At 49.8% G+C, this 12957-nt stretch overlaps 1 protein-coding gene across 2 annotated transcripts; it reads left to right on the top strand.

Moving 5' to 3' along the window:
- Positions 1 to 1403: 1403 nt before the first annotated feature.
- Positions 1404 to 7491, top strand: RGS16 (regulator of G protein signaling 16). 2 transcript variants are annotated; one of them, XM_047077300.1, is made up of 5 exons: positions 1404 to 1477; positions 2380 to 2490; positions 3249 to 3310; positions 3599 to 3765; positions 5648 to 7491. In XM_047077300.1, the coding sequence occupies exons 1-5, from the start codon at positions 1434 to 1436 to the stop codon at positions 5867 to 5869; spliced, it is 606 nt and encodes a 201-aa protein (XP_046933256.1). In that variant the 5' UTR covers positions 1404 to 1433; the 3' UTR covers positions 5870 to 7491. The 2 variants fall into 2 exon arrangements, with proteins under 2 accessions (XP_046933256.1, XP_046933255.1); XM_047077299.1 differs by having other exon boundaries at positions 3246 to 3310.
- The last annotated feature ends 5466 nt before the right edge of the window (positions 7492 to 12957 follow it).

Below are 12957 nucleotides of genomic sequence, written 5' to 3'. Positions count from 1 at the left end.
GGTACAAAGGCCTGCCCCCTTGCTTTAATGGGGGCATCCCCTGGGGCCAATGGTGGTCTGTATCACAGCAGCATGGCATTTAACTCTTCCCTCTGTCTAACCCTGCTTCTCTCACTCCCTCTCTGATCTGAGAACTTTCCCCAGCAAGGCAATGCCTCAGGGGAACTGCATTTCCTGTCTCCTAGGGAACTCTAGCTAAGAACTCATGTAATCCTCATAACTTTATGAAATAGGTGTATCATTTTGTCATCTTAGAGATAAGGAAACTGAGGCACAGAAAGATTAAGAATCTTGCCCAAGGTCTCCCATTGGTAAGTGGTGGAGCCGTGATTTGAAACCTGGAAATCCAGCTCTGGATTCCACACTCTAAACCTCACATGCAGCCTCTTCAGTAGCAATTCCAAGGGAACTGAGGGGCAACGGGGGTGAGGGGTGGGGGTGGCTGTAAGGCTTTCATGGGAAGATGGGGAGAGAGGGAAGATGTCCTTGATCTCAGAGATTAGGACACTGAATTAGCTGCTGCTTAAACGCAGGGTCGATCATTTATCAGTTTACAGAGGTGTTGGGATTCTAATTTTGGGTGGTAGGGCAGTGGAAAAAGCATGGGAAATTCATATTTGAATGCTGGCATAACACTAATTGTGTAAGGCTGAGCAAATTACGTAACCTGACTCTTAGTAAAAATGCCTGGCATACAGATGCTCAATAAAGAGCCCCCCGACCCCGGGCCATTTGTCTGCTAATTCCAACCCTCTGATCTTGGGTAAGTCTCTTTAACTTTCTGACTCAGTTTCTTCATCTCTGAAATGGAGGTGATGGGATGGCTCTTCGAGTAGGAGCACAGTAAATGGTTGCTATCAGTATAATCACGACGCTGTCTTGCCCGGCTAGCGCCCCTCTCTCCCGCCCTTCAGGGCCCCGCAGGTTCAGGCTCAGGCTGTGACTGGCACTGTGTGTGTGCCTCCCCAACGTGCCACCCCCTACGCAAATCCGCCTGCTACCGCTGACTTGGCTTTCTGCTTTTACTAGAGGCCGACGGGTTTTTTCCTACTAAACTGAGTGGGCGCACCTCGACCCGTGTAACTTCCCTGCTGCTTCTCCCTCCGCGTGGCCGCGTCCGCCCGGAGGAGGTGGCCGCCGCGTGCGCCCAGCGACTCACAGCTGTGTGCAAGTGGCGGGGGCCCCGCCCCGTCGATCTCCCTGGCCCCGCCTCCACCTTCCCCGCGCTTCGATTGGTCGGTGGCGCGCAGCCCCGCCCCACTCCCCTCCGAGGAAATAAAAGCCGCGGTAGCTGCGCCTCCTTGCGTGCAGTCCGATAAAGCTCAGGTTTGCTCAACGGTGACAGTCGCGCCTCTTGCCCCTCTGCCTCGTCGCGCTCGCGGCGACCGCTGGAGCCCATCCTCCGCACGACGTGCTGCTCTGAACCCGCAGCTATGTGCCGGACCCTGGCCGCCTTCCCCACCACCTGCCTGGAGAGGTAAGAGAAGCTTGTCCCATGGAGCTTGCCAGCCGCCCGGAGGAAGAAGTCCTAGCCCCACCAGTCCTTAAGGAGTGGAGTGGCAGGCTTGGGGACCGGGTGGGCGGGAGAATGGGACTCTACTGACTTGAGAGGAGAGGCAGAGGTCACCTTAGTTCCACGTTCTCAGATGCTTCCCTTAGAGTCTTAGAGACGCCACGGGCCAAGAGAAGGGAGGAGGAAAAACAAGGGGAAGTGGAGGGACCACTGCTTACTGTTATAGCCCAGCCTCTGACAAATAGCAGTCCTCAGGTGACCTGCCAAAGATCGGCTACACGAAGAGCACGTTGGCATCAGCAGGCAGAACTGCCTTTCTAGTTTCTTAAACACTTGGTTTTCATTCTACAGCCCAGATCTAGGAGCATGAGTCCCCTGGCCCTGAGAAGGCAAGGAAGTGTTTTTTTGGGTCCACCAGTGAGGGATGTGCCCACTTCCCAGGGAGCTACTCAGCCACCTCTAGCCCTTGCCGGAGCTGGTGGCTGTGAAGGAGAAGGCAGGAAATAGTTTCCACAAAGTTCCAGAAATATTCATGACAAGCCTAGAGGGTGCCGAGTTGCATTCTGCTAATCAACAGGCACAAAGATAGATTAGTGTGACTTAAGTGGGAAAGAGGCCATGTATGCTGTGCTCTGAACCCACTAAGTGTAAGTCCTACTGAGAAACAGCTGAAACATTACTTTCATTGTTTCTGGGTTGGTGATATTAAGAAGAGAAGGAAAGTTTAGGCCCTGGGAACAGCTGAAGGTTCCCAGGAACCCTTGAGGCTGGAAGGTGGGTGGCACCAGCCCCAACTCTTCTGGGACGCCTCTTTGCCCTGGCTGAGCAAATGGGGAATCCTCCCATGTGCCTGCTTTGTCTTCCAGAGCCAAAGAGTTCAAGACACGGCTGGGGATCTTTCTTCACAAATCAGAGCTGGGCTCTGATACTGGCAGTGTTGGCAAGTTCGAGTGGAGTAGCAAACACGGCAAAGAGGGGTGAGTCCTGCTGGCCGGCCTAGGGCCCTAGAGGGGAGGGATCCAGATCGAGGAGAGGAGCCACAAGGAGGAAAATACAAACAGAAATGAGGACGTGTGAGGGTGCATCTTGGTGACCCCTTCCTGAAGATTTTAGTGAAGATTCCTGCTGGTCTGCTATGGGTGACTGGGTCGGTGGCTCCAGGGTTCTTGGCCCACCGACAGATATGTGTGCCCAGGGTCGGAATGTCTAGTTACCAGACTCCTCCACCTGCAGATGTCACTGTCTCTGCAACCAGGGCTAGGACAAGGTCTAAGAACACTTGAGGCTTTTCAGTCAATGACTTTACTCCCATTAGTGTGCACTTTGCCTATAAGCCCTTTCATATTGAAAATCAACACTGCCAGGTTCTGCTCTAGGCTCTGGGGTTATGGGTAGACTTAATCTCTATTCCTGAGGCCCTTATTTCCACGAGGGGAAATGTAGAAAACAAAGCCCAGGGTCAGAGGAATAGAAACAATTTTGGACTGTGAAGAGACAGTCTTAGAGTTATCTACTGAGGACTAGAAGGCCTCTGTCTTTGGTTTCTCATTACTGAGTTAATTGTCCCCTACAAAAATACCTGTAGCCTCAACCAAGGGTTGGAGGAGTCTGCTCCAGTAATCACTTTGTGTGAATTCTACAACCTCCATCAGAGTTCTGGCTAGGATTTATGCTAGGCATTAGTTTGTTGATTTTTTTAAGTAAAATCTTTACGTTTTGTTTTGTTTTCTAGCAGAAACTTCTCAGAAGATGTGCTGGGGTGGAAAGAGTCATTTGACTTGCTACTGAGCAGTAAAAGTGAGTAGGATCCTGTTGTGTCCGTCCGGGGGTGGCACATGTGTACCCATGTGCTTTGGAGCCAGCCTGAGGGATGCTGAAAGCGTGGGCAAAATAATAGTTGTAGTAATAATAATAATGATCCATCCCCTAGTGTGCCAGCCTCTATTCAGAATACAAAGGCAGGTCCTTGTTCAAGAAAATTGCATCCTAAAAATAGAGCCATTAACTACAATTGCTGTCTTTCTTCTTTGATTCCTCGCTGTCCCACTGTCTGACCTGTCTCTCCCTCTCTCCCCTCAACCCCAGATGGAGTAGCCGCCTTCCACGCTTTCCTGAAGACGGAGTTCAGCGAGGAGAACCTGGAGTTCTGGCTGGCCTGTGAGGAGTTTAAGAAGCTCCGGTCGGCTACCAAGCTGGCCTCCCGGGCTCACAAGATCTTTGATGAATTCATCCGCAGTGAAGCCCCAAAAGAGGTCAGAGCCTCCACATGTCCTGTGGACCCTCCACCTGCCTGCTCTTTCCCCACTGAGAACTGGGGGTGGTGGGTGTCCAGCAGGGCAAGGGTTGAGTGTAAAGAGTGATCTTATTTTGCACAGGCATGAATGGGCTTCTGTGGCTGGAGACTAGGAAAACCAGGTTCTGTGCCACTCATGGGTGCTGTTACCCTCAGACTCGCTGATGGGGCTTAGAGGGATTGACAGGTGTTTTGGCTTTGGTGCATACCTGCTTTTGTAAACTAAGCCCTTATTAGAGGGTTAAAATATACAAGTGGGGAGACAGGTCACCCTAGGGACCTTGTGTGACCTGCTTCAGTCCCCTGGCTGACGGTGCCTCAGGCTGGTTGGTATGTGATTGGTGAATTTTTCCACCTTCCCTCAGGTCTCCATGGCTGGCCTCAGCGTTTGGTAAAGTGCACGGGGCCACCTTGTGGAGAGAATATAGTAATACCTTGCTTTTGTATCCTATTTTGTATTGTATTTTCTGAGCACTTTAATTTTTACCACATTATTCCATAAAGAGTTATTGAGCACCATTTACATGCAAGGCACTGTTATAGTTGTTAGAGACATAACAGGGACAAAAGTCTCTACCCTAATGGGAGAAGATGACAATAACGGTGAAATACATAAATATATGTCAGGTGATGGTGCGTGTTTTGATCCAAACAAAGCAGGATTTGAAAGGGAGCACAGGGGGCGCCTGGGTGGCTCAGTCGGTTAAGCGTCCGACTTCCGCTCAGGTCATGGTCTTGCGGTCCGTGAGTTCAAGCTCTGCATGGGGCTCTACGCTGACAGCTCAGAGCTTGGAGCCTGCTTCGGATTCTGTGTCTCCCTCTCTCTCTGACCCTCCCCTGTTCATGCTCTGTCTCTGTCCCAAAAATAAATAAACATTTAAAAAAAAAAAAAAAGGGAGCACAGGAGTACCGGATGGGTGGACGTGTGAGGTCTTCTTGTTTTTACAAAGGGAAGTGATGGGTGGGCTGTTCCATAAAGTGACATATGAACAGATAAGGGAGGGAAGAACATTCTAACACAGGAAATGGCAAGTGCAAAAGCCAGAGAACACATGTCCTAGTTACTACGAACCAGGCAGTGAGCCCGTGTGGAGCACGGAGAGTGAGGGAGGGAGAGTAGGAGATGAGGTCAGACAGGTGGCCAGATGTGGGCCTAGGTGGCCCTGCGGGCCCAGCATACACTTTGGCTTTTCCTCCGAGTGACCAGGGAAGACAACACTGCTGCTGACAGACTGACTTGAGTTTGAAAAGGCTCACTGTAGCTGCTGGCTGGAGACTAGACCACAGGAGTGAGGGTGGAGGGGAGAGACCAGTTAGCAGGCTCTGACACTAACCTAGGAGAGAGGTGATGGCGAATTGAACCAGGACTGTACAGAGGCAGGGATGAAATGGGATTGGATTTGTATATATTCTTTTTTTTTTTTTTAATGTTTGTTTATTTATTTAGAGAGTGAGTTCATGAGAGAGAGTGCATGTGAGTGGGAGAGAGGGCAGACAGAAAAGAGGAGAGAGCATCCCAAGCAAGCTCCACACTCATGACCATGAGATCATGACCTGAGCCCAAATCAAGAATCAGAGGCCCCGGATTTGTATACATTCTTAATATGTTCTTGATAACTTTGAGAGATTTGAGGGCAGATGCTGGATCCGAGGTGGGGACAGGCCCACAGTTGAAAAGCCAATTAATGGTCAGCTCAGGAGACCCCAGCTTCCAGGTTCAGAGTCGGGTACCCCTTCCGCTGCTGCACCTGCCCGTCAGGCTCTCCTCGGCCCCCTGACCCCTTGACCCCCTCGCCTTGCCCACTCTCCACTCACCCACGTTGTTGCCCTCCTTCCCACAGGTGAACATAGACCACGAGACCAGGGAGCTGACCAGGACGAATGTGCAGGCCGCCACAGCCGCTTGCTTTGACGTGGCTCAGGGGAAGACCCGCACCCTGATGGAGAAGGACTCGTATCCGCGCTTCCTGAAGTCACCTGCTTACCGGGACCTGGCCGCCCAAGCCGCGGCCGCCTTGGCCTCTCCGTCCAGCTGCGGCCTGGTGGAGCCCTCACACACCTGAGCCTTGTGGCAGTGAGGAAGCCAGCCAGGAAGAGAGGTGGAGTCGCCCATCCCTGAGGCAGGTTCTGCAAAGCAGGCCCGAGAGGACAGTGAAGGAAAAAGCCCATCTGGCCGCCTGTTTTGGAAGCAGCGCCCTCTCCTCTAGATACTGTGGGACTGAATTCTGTGCAGGAGTGGGTCCCCCCACCCCCCCGCTTCCAGGACCAGCGGATAGGGCTGGAGATGAGGGTTGTGTGGGGCTCTCCGGGAAAAGGAAAGGTGGTGGTGGAGTGATCATTGGCTCTTGTTCTCCACGGGGCAGGAAATATTCCAGCCTGGATAAGGGGAACTTGTAAACGAGAGAGGGGAAGACCACCAGATCTGCCTGTTGAACAGCTGACTCCGATTGCATCCTGTTTTCCTAGTTCCCAGGCTGTCCGGGACACAGAAGGGCGTTCCCAGTCTGTCCCCTTCACCTCTGGACTGTCCGAGGGTCGCTTAGCTTGCCCTTCTTAACATTCCCGTGTCCAGCCTCACAGTCTTATTGAGGCTGGAGAACCAATTTGATGCTTTCCCCAAGCAAGAGTTTTATACCTCAAAAACTGGCTTTTTGAGCCTCTTTGCAAGTCAGTAGAGAGCCTGGAAAAGGGGCCATCTTGCGCCTGTGAAATTAATCTTGGTGCTCTTGGTGACCTTTGTAGGTGGTCCCTGACCCTGTGCCTGGGGCAAGGTCCGCCTGTGAGCAGGGCCTGTGGGGCCTCTTGCTGGGCTGTGCCCTCTCGTGGCTCCATGCTGCCCTTGAACATAGGGCCCATGAGGAGGCAGGTGTGGGGCCCCACAGTGAGTGGCTAGCCCAGCTCTTGGGCCCGCAGGGTGGAGCTAGGGAGAAAAGGGTCATGAGATCTCTCTTGGCAGTTTCCAAAAGTTCCATTGAAATCAAGCCAGTATTTTTTGTGGGTGTGAGAACAGGGAAAAAGAGCCGCCCTCGGTGGAAGGGGAGCCTTGTGTTTCTTTCCTATGGATGTGAGGTGCCCTTACCAGAGTGTGGGGGGAAGTCGGGCCTGGAACCGAGATGGCCTTCGGAAGACTTTAGAAGCTGGGAGTGCAGCTGGGGGGAGAGACTGCTTGGAGGAGGCAGACTGGGAGAAATCAGAACGTGCTCGTCACCTCAGGGCAACACCAAACACCTATTTTGTGGTGAGACTTCTGCACGAGCCCGGGCCATGGAGGCAAATGAACCCGGCAGCCCCGTTATGCCCCAGGAAAAGCAACACTGTTCTCTCTGCGCTGTGAGCTCCTCCAGGAGAAAATTATTTAAGTATAATGTATTGTTGGTTTTGTGACCATTGTCATAGCATATTATTTTATTACTGTTGTGTGGTTGCTGTTGTTATTTATTATTGTAATTTCACTTTGCCTCTGCTGGAGAATCTCAGCAGGAACTGGCAGCCTGACTGTCTCCCTCTCCACCGTCAGACTCTACCTCTACGTGCTGGGAACCTCTTAGCGTGTCAGGGACTCCTCACTGGTTAAATATTTATTTATTGTTGACAATGGAGCTGGTTTCCTAGACAGGAATGTGTACTCAATCCCTGTTTCCCTGTTTTAACATGTTATATTCTTGTAGAATAAACATAAAGCCCAGATATGAGATTCTGTCTGTGGGGGCTGTGTGGTCTGGAAGAGGTGAGGAGAAACGCCATGGAAAGCCTTGTGGAGGAGTTAGCCTCCGGAAATCCCTCAGGGCACGCGGGAGAGCTTTTGTGTTCCGGGAAGAGGCACAGGGGAAAGACCCATGTTTGTCTGGTGACTGGCAGAATTGATGAGGAGGGGCTAGGTGCTAAGGGTGGCCACCAAGATTGGTAACTTCCTTCAGCTGACGATGGCCCCAGCTGGGGTCTGGCTGTTGTGTTGATTGGACCCTGTCAGCCTGCTGTCATTTCGGAGTCCATGGCCTTTGCCCGGCTGACGCAGCACGAACCATTCCCAACTCTGCCTCTAACAGACACACAAGGGGCGGGACTCCTCGGTCGAGTAGCCACATGTTTTCACTTAGGGGGTGGCTTTTGGGCATCTTCACTTTTGCCCATTCTTAATTTGCACTAGAATTTCATGCACATTCAAAGGATTCATATTTCTAAAATAATTTCGTAGAAGTCTTTGAGATGAGCTCCGGGAAGCCACTCTGTCTGCAAGGCCGCTCCACTCCAGGGGCTGAGGGGAGTAAGGGGGTTAAGCTGGGCTTGCAAGAATCTGGGGGTAGGTTTGCAAGGATCATATCTGCTCATCCTTTGCCAAGAGCCTATTTGTTCCCTTTGCTTACCCTACCAATCCTCTGCCCCACCCCGTTACCAGTATTTAAACTTTTCTTCTACGTCGAATTATCTGTTGTACTCTGCAGTTGGTTGGCTTGGATGTGGATGATATCTAGTTGGAAATGTGGGACAGGGTGAGCTCAGGGTCCCCCTAGTGCTGTCGGCCCAAGAACTTTTCTTGAATTATCTGTTTGTACACAGATCTGGACCTGCTATTGACTTTTATTTCTCCCCTATTGTTATTCTGAGTTAGTGGCCAGACTCGGGGTACGACGGGCAGAAAACCCGGTAGATTCGCACTCTAAACCCAGATCTAAGGGGGCAATTCTGTGGGCAGTTCTAGGAGGGATCCGGACCTTAGGGCCAGAGAAGATTGGGTCAGATGCTGTGGCAGGCCCTGGTCCCATTTGGTCCCTATGCCAGCTCTGTGAGGTAGGTGTATTAGCCTGTAACACCTGGCTAGGAAACTGAAGCTTGTGGGGCAAGGAATATGCCCAGGGCAGCTGGCTCGAGACAGCAGCAGAGATGAGATGTGAGCCAAATTACACCATTGGGGGATGTCCAGTGTGTGAGAGATGGGAGGAGGGATGTGATAGATGACGAAAGACAGGTCCCCAGGGAGGCGGGGAGGTATCCACATTGTCCTGTTCTTACTTTCCTTCCATCTCTTCACCTTCTCATGAATCTGAGTGTGTCCACTGGGTGCCTGGCAGAAAACCAAAAGCAGTAACTGTACTTTCACCAGAAAGTAGCTTCATTTATTTCATAGCGGGTGGGGATTCTGAATGCGGCTAGACACGGGCACACATTTTTTAAGCAGTGTGGGTGGTCAGTAGGAAAAGGCAGGTGTAATCAGTGAGTGAGAGAGAAACAAACGGGGATGGGAGACCTCCTATGTCTGCAGTGTGTGCCACAGGCCCCACAGTCCAGTGGGACCATCCTCAAGGCTTGTCCCCACCCCACTAAACCTCCCTCTCACATAAAAAGTGGCCTTGGCTTCCGTGGTGTGGCTGAAGGTGACAGGTACACATCAGAGATAAGAATAGCTCTTTGCTGGGGCACCTGGGTGATTCAGTACGCTGGGCGTCTGACTTGGTTTTGGCTCAGGTCATAATCTCATGGTTCCTCAGTTCAAGCCCTACATTGGGCTCCATGCTGACAGTGCGGAGCCTGCTTGAGATTCTGTCTCCTTCTCTCTCTGCCCTCCTGCATGCTCTTTCTCTCAAAATAAAGAAAAACAAACAAAAAACACACCTCTTTGCTGACCCGGGTGTCAGGCTCAAAACCGTCCCATGCTCTAATGGTTCTCTGAGAGCTTAAGTGACTTCTTGAAGATCACATTGCTAAGCAAGTGTCTCTGGTATCCTTAGCCCCTTCCCCAGAGCACTCTAGACTTTGACTCAGCAGGCAAAGCATTTCCTAAGTGGGAAATGCTGGCCTCCTAGGCCTCTGTCGCTACTCTCTCCCCTGTCCCTTGAAAGCAAATCTGTCACAGTTCCCAGATTCGCTGTTACTGTCTCGGGCTTCCTTGCTTCCTCATCCTGGACCATCTGCCTGCTGAGTCCCCTCCTCTCATCATTGCTTTCCACCGCGTCTACTCAGCTAGGGAGGCATCTTCCAAAGACCAACTCAAGGATCTTTCTGGGAAGCCTTCCCCGAACCTTTGGGTCTGATTATGGATGCCTCTCTTTCAATGTACCACAGCTGCTCATAACTGAATTAGAGCACTTAGATCCCTGCTTTCTGCTTCTCTTTACCTGAGGGCAAGCTCCTGGGATTAGGCAGGTCTTCCTCCCCAGGGCCTCGCCTATAAGCATTCAGGAAATGGCTCTTGAGTTAATGATTAGTTTTAAATCCAGCAGGAGAAAAGTTTAGATTACGGTTTCCAACTTCCATCCAGATCCGTCCCTGGATGTCCCACAGGCTCTTCATACATAACACATTCGAAACCAAGGTTATCATCATCCCCCACCAATATGCACTGCCTTCTGCTTCTCTAACCCTGATATACACAGGGGCTGGCCACCCATTTTTCAGGTTTCTCCATCTCTTCCCTATGTCATCGCATCCAGTCTTGGAAATGGGTTGAGTCCAGCTTCTCCTTCCCAGGCTCACAGAGACCTCCTTAGAGGAGCCTTTTGTCCTCTCCAGTCTGAGCTACAAAGACAGCTTTCCACCTGGTCTCCCTCCCCGGCCTCTCTCATTCATTTCCCACGCTGCCAATCTTCACCCATAATGCACAGATATGAGCGTGTCATGGCTGCATTAAAATGGTTCACCTTTGTCTACAAGAGAAAGTCCAGATCTGACCATGGCATCTGAGGCTCATTCTGATCTGAACCAAGTCCCTCTTCTGACCTGTCCCCTGCCCAGATGGCCTTTACACACATGCTGCTCCCTGTGCTGGGAATGCCCTCTTCCTCTCTCTTTTTTTTTTAAATGGGGGTTTTGGGGTGAGGAGGGAAATGCCTTCCTCTAAATCCAACCAAAACATCACCTCTTCAGTGAAGCCTTCCCACATGTCAACTGCACAGAGTTAATCTCTCCCACTTCCGTGATTCTAGGACACACTCTTTTTTTCACTTTGTTGTACATACTGCATGGTGCAATTCATGCTGTTTTCCTTCCCCTGACTGGTCTCTTCAAGGTCAAAAGCCATATCCTTTACCTTGATAAGATGGGACCGGACAGATTGCAGCAAAATGGTTCACAGCCCTGGCAGTGGAGTCAAAATATTTGGGTTGGAATCCTGGCTCATTTGCTTTATGACCTTGGGAAATTAGTAAGGTAGTTCCCTCACAGTAAAATGAAGATAATAAAAGTGCACCCCTCTTTGGGAACATTGAATGAAATAGGTGTTTGGCACTTATTTTCCCATGAATGTTAGTTACTATTATTATTACCTGATTCCTAGTACTTAGCACAGTGCCTTGTACACAGTGGGCATCAGATAGTAATTATTTACCGACTTTGAGCAGAATGGAAGAATCAGGATTCCAAATCTACTTTTCTTTCAAAAATAGTCCAACTGTTCCAGTATTGTATATCATCTGATGTGCAGAGTATTATAGAATTTCAAGTGAGGAAATCAAGAGTTGAGCCATTTATCAACTCGCTCAACCCCCCTCCCCACCCCAGTCAGCTAGTGCTGCTTCCACATGGTGCTGTTGTTGCTTCCACAAGACTGCCAAGGACCCCTGGCCCATCTTTCACCCTCTGCTGCCTCCCTGTGGCCATATCAGGCAATGCATACTTTTTCCTTAGTATTGCTTGACTTCTGCCATATTTTGTTTGGCTACTTCCTTTGGAATGGTATCCAAGAGGTATAACTTATAGTTTTGTTTATTAATGCTTTTTAATAAACACGTGAAGTTTTAATATGAATGAAAATTATTAGCGTAACTTTTAAGACAGCCCGGTGAGTACAGGGTTTAGAACAAGATTTCTTTAGTGAACTTTAGTCAATAGGGCTAAATTAACTTTAAAAACTGAAGCTCTTAGGTGAAGAGAGAAAGGTGTTCAGGGCATATTAAGGGCTGATCTCAAGGTAATTCCCTTTTACTGAAACTTTTAAATTGGTCCAGCTATTCAAATTGCTTTAGGGAAGAAAAGAAATTTGAAATTTAAATAACGGAGGAAAGATCCCAAGGGTGAGGGATGTAATGCAGTTAGCTGCTAGATAATGGAGTTTGAGTCTCCATCATTTAGAAAAGATACCTCTCGACTTACAGTGTTGGTGATTTCCAAGCTTTGGAAGGAACTTAGACGAGGATTTGCTTTAAACTTTGAGAAAAGCAATGCTGTGTGGATTAACCTTTTATTTGTGATGGGCCCCCACTTAAGAAAGAGTTCTCTGCTGGAGAGGATAAGTGCCTTAACTTATCCCATCATGCCTGTTCCAAGAGGCAGTTTCACAGACAATGTAGGGTCCTGCTTTAGACAGCGGGCTCTGAAGTCAGTCCCACACCTGCTACTTCTCAGCGGAGTAAACTTCAGCACATTACTGGATTTCTCAGAGCCTCACTTTTTCCTGTAACCTGCGAATAACAATAGTACTGGCTTCACAGGGCTTTTGTGATGACGGAATGAGAAAATTTATGACAAATATTCATCACAGTGCCCCACGGGCAGTAAGTGCTCAACAAATTGTAGCTGCTTATATGCCATAGGCACTATCCTAAGTGCTTCACATATATTTATTTCTGTAACCCTCACAACCTTCCTTTGAGGTCACTACTGCTATTATTATCACCATATTACAGATGTAGAAACCGAGGCCAGAAGGCTTAAGGAAATTGCCTAAATTCAAAGAGTTAGCTAGTTATATATTAGTTAGCTGTTGCTGCATAACAAACCATTCCAAGACTCCGTGGCTTCAAATAATAAGCCTGTATTATTGCTTATGAGTCGGTGGGTCAGGTAGGCACTTCTGCTTATCTGGCCAGGCTCAGCTAATATCAGCTAGGCTTGTTTTTGCATCTGTGATCTGCTGGTGGTCTGGTAAGAGTTGGCAGGTCTAGGATGGCCTTAGTCGTACATCTAAGGATTGGTTGGTTGTTGGCTTGGGCAATGGTGGTGTCTGGACCCTGTGTCTCTCTTACCACCCAGCAGGCTAGTCCAGGCTTCTTCATATGGTGGCAGGGTCCCGAGGGAGTGAAAACATGCTTAGGCTTGGAACTGGTGCACTATTACTTTTGCCACATTCTACTGGGCCAACCAAGTCACGGGGCCAGCCAAGATTCAAAGAGGGGAGTAACGAGACCACTTAATGAGGATTCCAGTATGAAGTTAAACT

The sequence above is a fragment of the Lynx rufus genome, unplaced genomic scaffold, assembly GCF_022079265.1.
Source record: "Lynx rufus isolate CCGP_SWC_20201006 ecotype Redwood Valley unplaced genomic scaffold, mLynRuf1.p SCAF_15, whole genome shotgun sequence".
Classification (NCBI taxonomy): Eukaryota; Metazoa; Chordata; class Mammalia; order Carnivora; family Felidae; genus Lynx; species Lynx rufus.
Note: the sequence above shows the minus strand (reverse complement) of the source record. Positions and strands in the feature narration are given on the sequence as shown.

What these genes read in the sequence shown, in the direction of transcription:
- RGS16 (XM_047077299.1), top strand. Translation starts at nt 1,434, where the DNA reads ATGTGCCGGACCCTGGCCGCCTTCCCCACCACCTGCCTGGAGAG. An exon ending in CCCACCACCTGCCTGGAGAG is followed by an intron (nt 1,478 to 2,379) that starts GTAAGAGAAGCT and finishes TTTGTCTTCCAG; the next exon opens with AGCCAAAGAGTTCAAGACAC. An exon ending in CTTGCTACTGAGCAGTAAAA is followed by an intron (nt 3,311 to 3,598) that starts GTGAGTAGGATC and finishes CCTCAACCCCAG; the next exon opens with ATGGAGTAGCCGCCTTCCAC.